Source organism: Zerene cesonia, chromosome 4 (assembly GCF_012273895.1).
Source record: "Zerene cesonia ecotype Mississippi chromosome 4, Zerene_cesonia_1.1, whole genome shotgun sequence".
Taxonomy (NCBI): Eukaryota; Metazoa; Arthropoda; class Insecta; order Lepidoptera; family Pieridae; genus Zerene; species Zerene cesonia.
In genome coordinates this window covers 3,533,813-3,550,967 of record NC_052105.1, presented here as the reverse complement: position 1 = coordinate 3,550,967, position 17,155 = coordinate 3,533,813, and the positions used below count along the sequence as shown (strand labels likewise).

Sequence of the window (17,155 nt, the reverse complement as noted above, 5' to 3'; positions counted from 1 at the left end):
AACGCATAACATTAAAATAATGTGAGTAGTTTAAAAAACTAAAAAAGGCTTTAAAGTGTACAAAGATTAAATTCAATCTTTCCGTTTAAAGTGGATCAAAACCCAGTCTACGGGCGTTAGACTCGAGCTTCATACAGATGAAGCTAATAAAATTAAAATAAATATGATTCACAACTTGATTTTAAATAACAATCATAATATCTATGTGTCTAGGAAAAAAATCGAGCAGAGGAAGTGACTTTACAAACAAGGTTAACGAATGGTAATAAGATGTACAATTATTGAATTACTTGCACGAAACACAAAGCTGTGAACAAATGATATTTCTTTATCTGCAGACCTTGTTGAGTTATTCTAAACAAACGAGGGTCAAATACGATACAAATAGGTATCATGTAGAAAACATTATTATTTGAAGATAATCATTTGAACAACGGTGAAATAGGTAAACAATTATGGAAAGATTGTACAGAACAATATAATAATTCATCAATCGCTATCTCAGGTGCGGGAAGTTACGACTACTAATGCAGTTCACAACAATATCTCCTACGTGGTTGGTTAATCTCCTTAAAGATTCGGCAACTATGGCCAGATTCGATCAAACAGTTTCATTGTCTACTCTCTTAGTAATCTCGACCTGAAAAACCTACGCAGAGATTAAACACAACAGTCAGCGTCAATTGTGTCCAAACTTTTTGCCGATTGCATTCTACACAAAGCTTTCTGCTTACTCACAATTCAGAACTCGCTCCTCCGGGCCGACCTGCGGGAAGTGCCGCTGGAACTTCTTCTGGCGAGACTTGCTGGGCTGCTTGCACTCCGTCGTCTCATCGGAGCCGGCCAGCGCGGCCGCCCGCACCGACGGCGCCGAGCCCGAGAGCGGTTTCACTGCATGCCTGAGGAAGGTAAACTCCATATAAACTCATCCCCGTAGAAACCATAAATAAAATCGTGACTTCCTTATTATTCCCGACATTTTCTTATCTATATATTTACTCTTTATCTTACTATAATATTTTTAAATGCGAAAATGTGTTCGTTTATTTGTTTGTTTGTCTTTCTTCCATATGACAACGGATCGATTCGTGTTATATGGGATTACACAAGTTGTAGAATGTAGATTTAGATAGACAACGCGGACGAAATCGCGTGTAACAGTTTGTATATTATAATATGTCAAACGTCCGGTGCAATGACCACAGATAACTGGAGAAATCGGGCGAGCAACAATCACAACTCGCAAATAATAATTAGCATAGCCATATCACGTCAATGCAAATAACGTGGCAATGATGGACCAATTGGGGATATTTATATTGGAACTTCTAATACTATTTTTTTTCTCAGGATTTAAAGTCCTTGCAATATACTTTATAGCTATTTCACATACATTTCAGTTTTAATAGCGTGTACTCTACAGTGAACTCTTAGTGAGTAATAAAAGCTTTTATACCGATGAATCATCGATGTACAATCAATTCTACTCGATATGATAGATAAAATAATAGATAAGTCACCTATACAGCGTTAGCTATTACAATCTGAAAATGAATTGAAACTAAAATTGTCAACTGTCTGAAAAGTGTCTCTGATAGGCTGGGCTGAGAGTAGGCCGATATGTGGCGTCGTAACAAACACTGGCAGTTGTTGTTGGAGGCCTGCTTCGCGGGGCTCCTACTTCTACTCCTGGCTCCTGCTTTATTAAACTACCCAGTTTGAAAAATAAAATCGAAACTAAACTAAGCCATCACATTCGTTTAACCAATTACACCTATTAAACCACTCCGAATTTAATGAGTACGCAGCCGCAGGCAGAAGGTAGTAGAACAAAATTTTTGTTTAGAATAAAAAAATTATGGGTTGTCATAGCCTACCTACATATACAAAAACGAGTCTTACGTAATTTATTCATAAATAGTCTAGTCGATTTTAGTTACTATGGGAGCGGTGATACATACTAAATAATATTATGCTTATAATGTTATGCGAATCATGTTACAATTTATAAATTTTAGATACTATTGAAAAACTCACATTTTTTAAAATTCCGACACAATAAAATACACATTTCCTTTAATATGTTTTCGAATTTTGATCGAACTCACATCCTCTGGCATGGAGAAAAGGTCATTATAATCAGTTATCAGATTACAGATCGACATCACCGTGTACTAAACTAAACAGAAACATGAATTATATACCTACATTATCTACTTTTTAAACTGATCCAAACCGACATCGGGTAGGATGCATGTTTTAACAATATACGAGTTACAAAAATAAACAAATTACACCGAACTAAAATAGCAATTTGCGCAGTTTACGTCTAACAGCATAATATTTAATTCTTCGTGAATAATTCCTTAGTCAAAAGATAATAAACATCAAACAATTTATTAATGCAGAGTTCTGCGAAACTCGCGATTTTTAATACACTGAAAACCAGTTCCACTATCATTACCCATACCTATAGCATCGGTATTTTTGCGTAATAAATTGGACAATTACACTCGCAACTCATTTTTAAATTGCACAGACTAGTTACACTAATCATCGACAAATCTTTGCTACCCAAACTTCACACTTGATATAGAATATTAGTTTTGCTTAGCATGTGTATTAATTTTATTGCAGTTATATTATCTACAAGCTGACCCGTCAGACGTTGCCCTGTCTTCGTGCGAACTGGCAAACGTGTAAAAATTGAATAGCCTTACATTTTTATTTCTTATTTATATTTGGCGATTTTTTTTTAAGTTTATTATTCATAATATCATATACAGAATATAATAGTAAAACCAAAAGAAAAAAAATATTAGCCATAACTATGTATTTACATTATATAAAAAAATATTAACTATAACATAACGGAAAATATGGATTCATTTTTAAGCACGTAAATACAGTACATAGAGTATATACTTTACATATAATAAGATAGAAAAGATTATTAAAACAATAACATAACCTTTAAATGTACGTTCAAACACCAGTGAGAAAATAGCAGCTAACATTTTATTTATATAAAATACAAATAACGTAAAAATCCACAGAGGCTAACAAATAAACTTCGTATAACAAATAAAGCGCTTACTTGAACAAACGTATTACGTACTTCGTGCCAACAACAACACCCATTTTATTGAGGACAACAGAACACCACACCGACCCTCTAAACAAAAGAAGGGGCAACTGATGGAAGCCCGTATAATCCCAAGTTTATATGAATCCATATGGAATTAAAATTTCAGCTGTAAACGTCGACCGACATTTCAAGAACATATCTTATGCCCAAAGACACAGCGAGATGCGATCTTAATACATAAATCATGTATGAATGACGTTGATACCGTCGCAACTCATTGAATTTTAATATGACATGGTTTGAGGAACTGTTATGTTATTTAGCATAGGAACCGATTTATCAGAAATTAATAAGATACATAGCCGTGTACCAAAAAAAACGGATTGACCCATTGACACCGCTTCTATTCCAGAAACTGGAAAACGGACGATTCGTTCTAGATCGCGGACGGGTTACGTGCTTAAAAGTACTATTTATAGAAATTTTCTTGTTTTCTAGATGAGTTATTTATTTATTAGTCGAACCTTCATTTAACCTACTTAAAACAGATAAAAAGGTTTAGATCTTAATGTGAAAGAAAACGTATCACAATCATGCACAAAAATAAAAAAAACTCCTAATTTACAAGTAGGTATCATATGTACAGAAATGAATAAATTTATTCACACCGGAATAATTTGGAATTAATTTAGATAAATCGATACAAATGGGTATGCTTTTATCAGACTCGTAGAGATATTAACATTAGCATACATTTGTTTGAACCAAGATTGAATTAAATCAAGTCTTCGTGCCAAAGAGTTCGAGACAACTCTCATTTTATGACAATGCTCTGCTAGATGTATGTGATGAAAAATAAAAAGATTTTAAATATAAAGGAATATTTCTTACATTAAGCTATTAAGAGGTCAACGTGAAAAAAATGCTTTTTGTGAGTCAAGAAACCAATAAAAAGTTTCAAAACATGACATAAATAAAATAACTTACGAAATAACGGTTACAAAATCATTCTTTCTATCTTTAAGAGGTATTTGTAGCTAGCACTCCACCACCGCGAGCTGGTTTCAGCTGTCATCATAAATAGCAATTGAAATGATCTAAATATGGACCGTGTGATGTCCCAGTCACAGTAACGGAGGCTAAAAAGTTTTGTGTTTATACAGCGCATCCGGATGTCTATTTCCCGGCCGAAGAGAGACAGTTTAAAACTTTAATATAAGGTTCAGTATGTGATTCATATCATATTGCTCACTGATATACTTCAAATCAACACTTTTATCATTCAGATTTTGGTTGATGATTATGAATATTAATAATATACTGTATTTATATACAGGGAATGTTGATTATGCACGTATCTTATGCTATTTCTATCGTTAAAAGACTTAAACAGTGAAAGAGCATGTTCCCAGCCTTACCTGCTTCCTTCTCGACTAGTGAAACCGCCTTCAACACTCGATTCGTCAGAATACTCAAAACTTGCGTTATCCACCATCCTTGATCACAGAGCACTCACATTTCCACTGTTTGCAATAATGCCTTCTCTATCGCTCGGTTCAGATAAAGTACGTATGAATTTCTTACATGATAAGAAATTGACTTTATAAGACGCTTTCGCACTTCATTATGAGGTCAAACGATAACACGTTAACGTTCATCAATGAGTGTGCGTGTGCCGAGAACCATTGATGTTCATTAAAATATTCCAAGTTACCACTCACACTTTCTGAATTTACGTTGTATAAAACGAAGCTGAGTGGACTTCTATTACATCACTACTGATAGTTAGGCTAATTCATAAGCGTTTTAATTGAATACACAATTTCACAGTCGTGACGAAATTTAGTCCAAACGAATACACACTTACGCCCGATTCACACGACCGCGGTCATTTCGCCGGAATGAAAGTAAACGCGCTCTTTCTAAATATTTGTATTAGAAACCGGTTTCTATTAATATTAAAACACAAACACCGGCGGACACCGACGTTCGCTACGCGCACGAGAGCACAACTGTTCACATAATGTGTATAGACATATTGATTGTGTATCGAATAAGCCGCAATTTATCGCTACGGCCGATAAGATTGCGTTTCCTAGGCGAGCCGGCGCGAATGTAACTTATCCATGGTTTCAACCAACGTGACAATAAAATCGAGATGCAGCTGACCTCCGGAAAGGAGTTCGTCGAACTTAGACCGCATGAGCGGCTTTTGCGGCGCGCACTGAATCTGCGTTGAACTTGAAGTTTAATTGATCGAAAACAATAAGCGAGCGAGTGAGAGCTCCGACGCGGACGAGACACCTGATCCCACCATTCACCTCGCTACCTCGCCACCACGCTGCGCCAACGGTACTACTCGCTTGCTAAACGTCAACAGACAGCAAATTGCAATCGCCACATGCAGATATAATGTTTGTAATGAAGTAAAGAGCGTTCGTTTATAAATACTCTGTACGGTCAGGCGAAAACACGGAGTTGAGAACATAGTATTTGCATAATCGCAGGTGATTACGAACGATTGTTGTACACATATCCGATTGGTGATAAATGTAATAATAGAAAATAATAGCAACGACAGTGAATCGGTTCGATTTACAATTAACAATAAATATGCAAACACAAAATAGATTTTAATCGAGGTCATTATTCTCTTTAGCAATGCACAACTATGCTTTATATTTAGACTGCTAATGAAAATAATTATTCAAAAAAAACAAGAGTAGCACCTATTTGTTTGCTGTCCGTACTGGTATGAATTGAGGGCGAACCGGGAACATCAACATTATCTACGCTGATTGGACAAATGGGCACAACTCACGCTCGAACCTCACTCCACACGTGACAAGGTACTACGTGTTTCTTGACTGCGTAATTAAAACTTCAATCTTCATCATATTGCATAATTTTCATTGTTTCAACCCACCCAAAGTGATATTGGAATGATTAATTATTTGCACAAGTTGTATTGTGTTAACACTTAACATAATATAGTTCATTTATATTAATAGACATATGACTTTTTCCATTATTCTAGATCGTTTAGAATAAATGAAATATTATTATAACCATTTGTCGAGAATTATTCTACTATATTTGTATTAAATGATCGATCGATCCTTCAAAACACCTATATATTACAACACGATAGACGAAAATAGGTAAAGTACATGTTAGCGAGCGAAGCGAAAGCGCCATGAATACGACAGAAGCCATAAAAGTAACAAATTGTATCAATTTCCATCGTCAATTTGAGACTTCAACTATTTTAACTAGAAACAGAAGTATAATTTCACATTAGCGCGTGGGTTAAAGATATTTATCTCGTTTTTATAGGCCTATAAACTTACCGCTGAATAATAAGATGAGCATTATCATATTTTGCTCAACTATAAATGATCAACATACCTACCGTGCGCTGACGTCAATCGCTAGGGACAGATATCTTGATCCGTTCGCGCAATTATAGCCCTTAGTGTGACGGCGATAAGATTTCATAACCGTTAAAAGCCATTGAAATAGTTTATCTAATAATCTATCAAACAAATTACAACGTTTAAATAACAACAACATCGAACATATGCTATAACTGTGGCAAATGTGTCTATGGAAACGTGTAAAAATTCGACTGAGCAAATATTGTTACAGTGCGCGGCAGTACCTACCTAGGACGCCTTTTTATGTCGGCAAATACACATGTCAAGGTAACTTCATACATAATATGAGGACAGTTTTATTCCAAATTGTACAAATTCACACGCAATGAGAGAGAATTAAAAAAGATCACACACATTTTAAACCCCCTAACCCACCTATTTTAATACAAAAATGAAAAACCTCGTTTAAAATCATGCTATGTTTAACAAATTCGTTTTTTTTTTTTTTTTTAATTTAAAGTGACTTTGGTTTATTAATGTAACTACAAAACAAGTTTAGCTATTAATACTATCACAAAAAAAAGAAATAAACGAATGAATTCTCACTACAAAACCAGTTGCCTAAAATAATTCTACTCTATTATTTCAACAACAAACGAAACAGCGAAAATATAGAGAGCATTGAAACTTTTCGGTTCGAAACTATTTGATAAATAGAGTAACGCGAAGCAGATCTTTTATATTCCGAAGCAAAAACGTAACTAATTCAAATTATTTCAACATGATTTACGGTTAAATCTAACCGAGCAGTATAAAATACAACACCATGGAACCGACCAGATGTAATTAGCTATTATTTATTGCTTGAATACTGTTTATCTTTATAAAACCAACGTTCGTGATGTAATATGATGTATATTAGAACCTTCTAGAATCTAGATTAATGTATGTAAACTAAGGATACGCAACGCGCGTATATTCCCGGAAGGGAAAAAGTTTTCATAAACATATCATCAACGCTAGTTTAAGATGGATAAAATTAAAATATTTAAAGTGCCATAAAATACTTTCTTGCGAAGAAAATCGCAACTCGTGTTTGTAAACCAACAGGTTCTGCTACAAACCTTTAAGTTCCACAGCAATCGCAAGTGAAATTACTTTTACGTGTCAAATTCTTCTGTGGAATTGGACCAATCTATTATTTACCTATTATTTTAAAACTAGGTTCCGCCCGCGGCTTTGCACGCGTGGAATTAGGACTGATTTTTATTGAGAATTAGACATCTCAAGGAAGCATTAATCGGAATAAAAAGTCAGCTGATACCCTGTATGTATACCAAATTTCATCGAAATCGGTTCAGTAGTTTCAGCGTGATTGACGGACAAACATCCAAACAAACAAACTTTCATATTTATAACATTAGTGTGTAGAGTGAAATTGTGATAATTCCTATATAATTAACAAGTTTGAAAACATAACAGACAGGGAGTTTTACTTCTACATTTTTTTATGTTAGTTGTTTTGTTTACAAAAATACAAGTTGCAAAGAACAAAATAAACGTCAACAATACGTTTTCATGCTCTGTTAACAATCAAACGAGAAATAATTAAAACGCAACTCGACTTATACAAGGATGTGTTCATCAAACATTTATATTAAATTCTGATAGATACTTGTCATTTTATTGATTTGACAAAATTTAGTCAAAGACAAAAACATTGATATAAATTTAATTTAAAATCAAGCACTTCGTCTTCGCTATTTACCAAATTTACCCAACGAATTTAGCATTTTATACAAAAACAAAAAACAAGCGGTGAATAAATTTCGCAGCCGCAGACCGTAAAACAATACCCATTAACCTTATAATGTGTCCATTTAGATATTAAAGCATCTCGTGAAAAAACTTAAAGATTAAAAATATTTTGAAGGATAATAAGGATTCAATTTATAATATTGTGTTTCACATCACATAATATTGTCTCATTTCATCATTGTGTCAATATTGGAAGCGTCTTAAAAGATTATAACATTCCGAAAATCTTCGCAAGTGTAACAATGATTATACAACATTGTTTACGCATAGATTAATTACCTTAATCCATCATAAGCGTAATTTAAAACCCTTATCACAGACCACGTCGAGTCCTCATTTGGTTTAGAGTATGGCGCCATGTGTATCACTCATTGCTTCGCAAACATAACTAAGCTAAATTTACGAAGGAACAAAATAAATAATGTAGCCGATGTTTGGCAAAAAGTGCGTTTTTGTTAACGCACACGTTTGGCTAATATCGCGGTATAAGCGTAACTGGTTGTTGTACCTACATACGGGCATAATAGACGTTTGGTAATCACCCATATGCTATATTATGTAGGTTTTGGCTTTTGGCTAAATACACAATCCGCAATTGTTAAGGGACAACGATTTGTTGACTGATACATCTAAAATAACTCACTGATATTCATTATTCCGTAGGAAGATATTATTGATTGAGCGCTAGCTTGATTGGGAAGCATCATATTTTAAAAGCAAGGGGAGCTTAAAGAATAAAGATGGAGGAAAATCGCAATATATTTACCAATCCGATCTAAGCATCTGTTATATTTTTTCAGAGCTCTCTTTAAATTCTAATTGAAAGCTACACTCGGACTACACAGATAATGCTCTAGAATTAGGTAGGAAAACACAAGAAAGGTGTGCTTACAATTCGCCGAAAAACCATATAATCTCTTTGGTATCTCATGTAGACACAGATACTTTTTAGGAAGCCGAAATATTTTAGAGGGGAAGTTTTGGACTTTGCAACATAAAATATACACTGTTTGTTGATGAAATCTTTTCTGATTTTAAAAAGTTCATATATAAAATGCTAACGCTGCTAGCTGTATCCCATGGTTTCAACCGCAGACAAAGCAACCTTCTCAACCCTAGCACTTATCTGTTGGCCTTCAACAAATTTTCAACTTTCACATTTATGAAATTAGCATGAATTATGTTCTTTCCCTACCGAACCCTTTGCCAGAGGACAAATGAACATTCCCAAAATGACATTCATCATATCATAACATTCATCGTACTCACTTGTCGTGTTTGCTGGCTCTTGCCTGCGGCTCAAGCTGTAGCGGGGTGGCGGGGGCGGAGCGCGGCGCCCCGACCCCGCCACCCGCGCCCGATGCGAAGTTGCCGGTCGACCTGCAAGGAAAGCATCCGTTAGATGGGAGAAAAAACTGTACACCCATGGAAACGAATGCCAAGTGGTATTTTCATATTTGATAATTATACATCATCACTATTCAAATTATTACCTACATATTATACAATCCCATATTTACAATAAGAACTTAACACTACGAAAATACGTTATCAAACACCACATTTTCAAAGATTTATATTCTTATCTACACACACATAAGTAGCGAATTTTTATCCTTCCTTTATTCACTTAAATTAAATATCTTATCGTCAATATAATATCGTATTTATACGTATATATGTATTGCTATTAAACTTATTGTAAGTAGTTTATATTTTGTTACTTTTTTATTATTGTTAATTTATTTATTATTATTATTATTTTTTTGTGTTTATTAATTTTCCAATAGACTGCCTGCCTACGTGCGTTGCATTGTACGTTGCTAAAAATATATTGTCCTTTACCCAACGGTTGCCTGGTAGAAATGGCTTTTAGCCATAAGGCCGCCCTTTGCTTACTTGTTTTTGTTAAATTTTATTTCTTTTTTATATTTTGTAAGTGTGAAAGTGTGCAATAAAGAATAAATAAATAAATATCAGTTCTCGTCAGAATATTCACAAAAAAGAAGCGCTGCCTCATATTTCGGGATTATGCGAAAAGTTTTAATTAATAACATGTATATACTTATAAATAATATGTCGGTAATTAATACAGAAGCGAAAATTGTGGCTGGAGTAAAACCAGTTACGAACAACATAGAAAGTGTATGGAGTAAGAGAATAAATTATTCAGTAATTCAATGTGTAAGCTACCCTTTTCTGCTTAGTTAATAATAAAAGGAAACATCTTCAACGTTTATCTCATCAATTCGATGAAGATATTCGATGAAGGAAATACAATTAGTTTTTATTAATAGCAGTAAGCACACAATATGTTGATTGTAATCAAAAGAATTATAATAAAATCAAGATAAATTGTACCCTAAAATAAAAACCATCGCAGTATGAAATGTGAAATGCATACATAAAAAAATACGATGGCGGCAGGAACTAAGCAATAGCACATTGAACCTTTTAACCTACATAGACGTGTTAAAAAGTACCCGCCAAAATTGAACATTCACCACTATTTCAATTTCTAGTAAAAACATTCGTGTTTGCTACATTAATCTTGAAACAAAACATAAATGAATGTCTAATGTTCAACAAGTCGATAAAATCTACAACTGTTAAATGTTAGGTTACGTTCGATAAATAGTATTTTATAGTTACAGATTGTCACTACAAATCTAATTCCTTACAGATTACCCATAAAATAGCCGTTTATATCCTACCCATAGGGGTACCTACTGTTTCGATAAAGCCTATAATTATGCAATGTTCTATTTGCGAATGTATGTACCTATGCACTTTTATACATATACACTGTTAAAGAAAAACTGTTAGTTGAATTGAAATGACAAAAATACATGTTTTTGTTATTTGCCACATTTTATATAATTGTTTTTATTCTTTATTTTTATATGTCTTCGGAAATCAATGAGAACTTATAACGTAAAAATTGTTAAATTGAATTAATAACTTCTTTGGCAGATGATTCTTAAATGTATTCAAGTAATTGAAGAGTTAAATAAATAAATAAATAAATTAAACTTATCAATTTGCAAATGATGTTCGAGAAAATTCCTTTGAAAACAAATTTGAATATATTTTAATCTATAAAACAGGACAGGAATAGCGTCGACAATAACATGTTATATTATTTAATTGGAGTTAGTAATTGCAACAGTAATGATACACCGACTGTATAAATACGGAAGGTCACTTCGAGTTAGGTAATAAGGATGATGAAAATTTACAGCATGTATTTATATATTCTACATGCGTCATTTAAAATTTTAAACAAAATGTCATAGGATGGGATTTATGGGCAAATTAGTAGCATAAGTTATAAAGAATCATAATGAGAAATTTTTAAATAGAAACAGATTATCACGAGTATCGAACGCGCCTAGCCACTCCTGTTCCCGCTACAGCAAACGAATTTCTTTCACTCTTTTAGATTTATGTACACACATGTAACAACTCGATAACCCTACATGATTTTATTGCTACGATGGTTGCCAAGACAACATAGAATAAATCCACGATAATAGAATCATCTTACATAACATCCACAATTCCTTTGATTTAAATAGAAATAAGGCTCATTATTTGTGACCTGAATCTCTAATAATACTAAAACAAGCAGGGTTATCAACTTCGTTTACTGACAGGACAAGTTTCATTTGTTAGATCAATTCAGATTTACTCTTCCATCTTCATGAAATAATTAAAATACGCCCCAGGAATAAGATTTATTTGCGTATATAGATCAGATCACATGTTCATTTAATTTTGCCTATATAACTAGTTGAAAGTTCGTAACAACGATTTAGTAATCTATGATTGAACCAGTTGTATTCGAACAAGATATGGTGACGATACCAAACCATCGTAAAGGGACAAACCAAGTATGCTAAATTAAAATAAATCCTAACCGACCAGCATGATTTCCTCAGCGACCAGAGATGGGCAATAAAAAGGAAACATTAAAATAAACAACGCAGTTCGTTCAGGCGCCCGTCTGTCTACAATCATTGTTTCACCGAATTGTCTACTTCTTTACCTACTTACTATTGTAGTTTTATACGTTTGCACGCTCACTGACTAATATAAAACTACCAAGTTTTAAAGGACCCTTACCCTACTTTGCGAGACGATCAAAAATATCCCAACGTTGCTAAGACGAAACCGCGTAACGGATTTAATACCATATTGGACATTGTATAAAAAGCCGATGCAAATAATTCGGTCAAAGCTTATTTTCTTACACCAGTTTCATTTCCACATACTTATTTATTACGCCTATCTATTTACTAATACCAGTATAAGCTAAGATAGGCGATAGGGATAACTGCTCGAATTGTTTGCAGAGGTGATCAAACATATTATATATAGGTATATTTAGTTGAATCGAATTGATTATAAACAAAATCAATTAAGTATATTATATCACATTCACATGTGTTCTTGACATTATACATACCTATTAATCGTCAATTAATATGAACTACATAGTGATGAGTTAGGAAAACGACATAAAACAGACATACTCGTATGACGTCAACTTTTTTTATAAAATTAGTATCTAATGTTAGCTTTCCATTATTACCTTCATATGAGTCAGCAGCCTATCACACTTCAACACCTACGCGCTGCCACCACCATTATATTTTTAGATATTTATTAGATTAAACGCAATAGCATTATGTTAACAGATTAAATCTAAACATAGTGTAGGTAAGAGATATTAACGTTAGGTAATTCCTTTTAAAACAAGCACTATGTGGGCGTTAGATTTAATATAAATATAATCTAAAATATTTAATCTTCCTAAGTGGAGCACTTTGAGACGTATTTAAAACATACATACTCGTTCAATACTCACCTACATCTACGATTCTATAACGTTTAAAATTTTCTGATCGCAAAAATACATATAGGAAATCTTATAAACATAAACAACGTACTAAATATTTAGTACGTCTGACACCACACGAGGATTGGGAACGAATGCTTCTCACTGCTCTGCTTTTAAAATTAAACAAAATTTGTTTTTCAACACAACTTCATAGGAATGTTTTGTGAAATATGTACTTTAATTTAGAGTTATTCGACTCGGTGTTTATAAAATATAGAAGTCACTTGATGTATAGACTCATTTCAGTTCAGGAAGTGGTCTCGTTTGGTTCACAATGCGAAGTGGGATCTTTGTAGCCTTTGTTAATATACTACTGATGGAGAGCGTGAGCTCACATTTATTATTATATTTTGTTCGATCGTAGTCATTTCAATAAGATAATAAACGTTAAACTGGGAGATATCCAAGACTTCACCTCTCCATATTAACAATAATAAACCTACAATAGATAATTCTCTCGTGAAAAATCTTGTCATCAGCAATTATTCCATTAGAATACAGTAATTGTTTTGTATTTTTAAATGCGTATATATAACAAAATAATTAAACTACCATTCAATTAATTCGTTGAATAATTAATCACCACATTTCCATTTCGTTATCGTGTAGGCGGCTAAATTTTCTATTACAACAAGCAATAATCAATCAATAACAAGCAATAATCGTATGTTGTTTGGACAAATGCAGATTGCTTCATCAACAAAAACTGTTAACCTTTGAATACATACGATTTGTTTATTTTTGATGTATGTAGACCTATGAATATCCATGATTTTTTGCAACTTTCAGGTTATATTAGCCAGATACGTGACGGAAGAGCCTATGATTGATCAAGAGCTATTTTCGATCCCAGCCGGTGGTGATAATGAGAATTCACAAGAGAAAATCGCACCAATAAAACAGTACGATGATCAAGACAGCCACTTCGAGCCCGAAACTGAGAAAAAGGCCGAAGAAAAAGTCAAAAAGGTAATAATCGTGCATGGTGCTATTTGGTATGTATTTAGCGATACTTGTAATCTATGCCGATTTCACAATTACAAGCAGCTCGATCCAACCAAATGATATTCTGTCTAATTACATATATGCTGTTACTTATATCTGAATAAACTATTTGAACTTTGATCAGACATTATTCTTAAACATTCCACTTTTTTTTATACAACTTCCGTAGTGGTTATTTTCCAATATAATAAGTAACTAATTAAGAAATACGAGTACTTTGTATAGGCATAAAAAGAAAATACCTAAGTAGTATATATACACTTTATTTGTAGCCCAGTTCTTAGGATCTTTCCATGACCGTATTGCCATTAAAAGAAACAAGACCTATGCAAATATTGTCGTGTATTTAACACATTCAAGCTTGACCTTCCCGATCGTGATTCCACATATCTGGTTACTTACATAATTAATTCGATTTATAAAACTCTAATTCACAGCCGTGCTCCATCGTCGTTCTATCGAATATTCAAAATCCGAACGTGCAGTCTTTATTGAGAAAGTATAGGTATGACGCCAATGGTAAGAACGATATGAATTTCTTTACCTTGTATTCTGTACATTTCATTGTTTATCCTACAGTTAACATTCATACCTAGACAAGATATTTTAATTTTTGTAATAATTTCTTGTATTATTTTAGTTTAGATTATCAGATACTGTATACTAAAAAATTTTATAAGAAAATTATTAATTTTTTAGCTTGCTTTGATACCGATATAACATTACAAATGTGAAAGTGTAGGTTACGTATATAGACTAAGAGTAGAAAATTGATATATAAATATTAAATAACCACCCAGACACTAAAATCATGCATAAATTTTATTCTTAAGCAACTAGATGACTTAATAGTTAATATGGGGACAGTATGACACAGTTTAAAGATAAGCTCCACCCGTTTCCAATAGGATATGGAAATTCTAGCATTATTCTGAAGAATTTCAACATTTCTCATTTCTTTCACACATAAACAGGTATTCTGATACCGGGCAGTGTGAAATACTTTATCAAGATGCCACAAGGGCTAAAGGCCTCACCGCTGCTGGTGCCATTGAATGATAAAGCCTTTTTTCCACTCGGAGGTTTCGTAAGGTAATAACAATTCTTTACCGTAATCCTATTGCGCTTAGAACTCATATTTCTTTGTACTGCTTTCGCAATATCGCATTACGGGCCCGCATTTATCTCGGTGGTATTGTATGTCGAAATACAGTCATGTGCGCTTTATTAAATCCATGCCTACATCGAGGATCTGGCAAAACGCCCACACAAATTAGTATCAGGTCTTACTATGCATAAGTAATCACTTGCAACATATGGGTAAAATGTGTTATTAATACGTAGCACGAAACAAATATGTGTAAATGGATATGAATATAATTCTAAAATATTTACATACTTCATTTACATAGTATAAGTTTGTGTATGTTCAATATAAGGAAAACAAGATTGTGCGTTTCTTTATGATTCATTTGGGGAATGCTCAAACACTCTGGAAGCTTTATAAATAAAGCAGAGGGCGATACACCGGCTATTAGCAGGACTTACTAATATGACTTTTTGCTATTGCAACTTATTATCATAAATATATTTCAATTTCAATACTTAAATAATTAAATTGAGAGTAAAAGTCCATAAATGGAAAACATTATGCCGTGATGACTCTTAACTATTGCCATATAACCAGGCAGTTTAAGTAGTTAGTAATATTTTTCCTAGATAACTGAAATACAACTACTAAGACAATTGTTCTAAGAGAAATTAAATGATTTAATCACAACATGTGGGTATATAAAAATTAAAATCACGTTGTGTCATTATAGATAACAGAGTAAAATTAGGAGTTTTAACAAAACCACAAAGTGTTTACTTGTAAATTTCCTCTCTGTTAACGTAAAATTTAAGCTTAGGCACATTTATTGTTTTGATAGTGTCGCTCCAACTTAATAAAAATATAATTTACATTTCCCTTTTTGCTAGTTTGTTTTCATAATATTATTCTACTCTGCTTTATTTAATACGGTCTCAGTCGGTGGACACGTAAGGCCATGCGGGTTTTATAACCCACCTAAAACGGTAAGTCAACACTTGCGCAATCTGATTAATTACTTAACCATAATATTTACAGGTATTACAAGGAAGTGCCACCCATACCACAAGCTTGGTAAAGTCTCCACCGACGCCGCGTCTACAAGAATTTAACCAAGTTGATTAACAGACGTGTTATCACCAATAAAATTAATGTGGCTGTGTAATTTTTTACTGATAACTTCCACGACGCAGTGCGGCAATCGTATTTGCGGAGATAAGTCGATGCTAAATATAATAAGATTAACGGATAACAAATCGTAAACAATGATTTATGCCAAGAGCTAACTAAGAAGTGTTAGCCAAATATTTTCACCTGATACAACATGTCCTGCTTCGAACAATATTATTATGATTATGACGTTATGTGATAACTAATAACAACTGCTGTTTCTCATAATCGTGAATAATGAATTTAATCCATGAGAGTTTAGTATTGATTCGAGAACGCCATCAAGGTCGAATAAAGTTTAATCGGTAATTATAAATGCTTTATTTCAACAATCATACAATATTAAATAACTCACAATACAATAAGAAATATACGACAAACCTTTCATAATCTGTAAGCAGTTTTACTCAGGCTGTATATACCGGAATTTTACAGATTAATAGCTTGTAAGTCAATATAGTCTGTTGTAACATATTACAAGTCACGACCTCCACTAGTTAGCCTACTAAATGGAAACAAACCCGTTCTAACAAACAAGATTACTTATCGCACGTGTAACGTATGTGCCGCCACGTAAACATTTTGGAGAAATACTGATATATTACACGGAAAAAACAGTATTTTTCCTACGTCTGTAAAGCTAGAAAGGTCAAGTCGGCAGAATCACTCGAATTATATCTCAAAATTTAGTGCTCATTTAGTGC

The 17,155-nt window shown here is 33.3% G+C and overlaps 2 protein-coding genes across 4 annotated transcripts in view; one reads left to right on the top strand and one right to left on the bottom strand.

The window, feature by feature from the left end:
* Positions 1-17,155, bottom strand: part of LOC119839592 (membrane-anchored lipid-binding protein LAM4-like) — a 54,084-nt gene that overhangs the window by 9,910 nt on the left and 27,019 nt on the right. For all 3 annotated transcript variants that reach the window (XM_038365957.1, XM_038365959.1, XM_038365958.1), the window contains 2 exons: positions 9,553-9,663; positions 739-899 (listed from right to left, as the gene is read on the bottom strand). In XM_038365957.1, the coding sequence (XP_038221885.1) occupies positions 739-899; positions 9,553-9,663 (272 nt within the window). The remainder of the gene's footprint in view (positions 1-738; positions 900-9,552; positions 9,664-17,155) is intronic.
* LOC119839593 lies at positions 13,385-16,407 on the top strand. Its single transcript, XM_038365960.1, has 5 exons — positions 13,385-13,511; positions 13,976-14,155; positions 14,629-14,710; positions 15,166-15,283; positions 16,320-16,407. The coding sequence occupies exons 1-5, from the start codon at positions 13,461-13,463 to the stop codon at positions 16,357-16,359; spliced, it is 471 nt and encodes a 156-aa protein (XP_038221888.1). The 5' UTR covers positions 13,385-13,460; the 3' UTR covers positions 16,360-16,407.

Excerpts from the sequence above, each read along its gene's own strand:
- LOC119839593 (XM_038365960.1), top strand. The coding sequence starts at position 13,461 with ATGCGAAGTGGGATCTTTGTAGCCTTTGTTAATATACTACTGATGGAG. Across the intron at positions 13,512-13,975 it reads ATATACTACTGATGGAGAGC|GTTATATTAGCCAGATACGT; the intron begins GTGAGCTCACAT and ends TGCAACTTTCAG. Across the intron at positions 15,284-16,319 it reads CCACTCGGAGGTTTCGTAAG|GTATTACAAGGAAGTGCCAC; the intron begins GTAATAACAATT and ends TAATATTTACAG.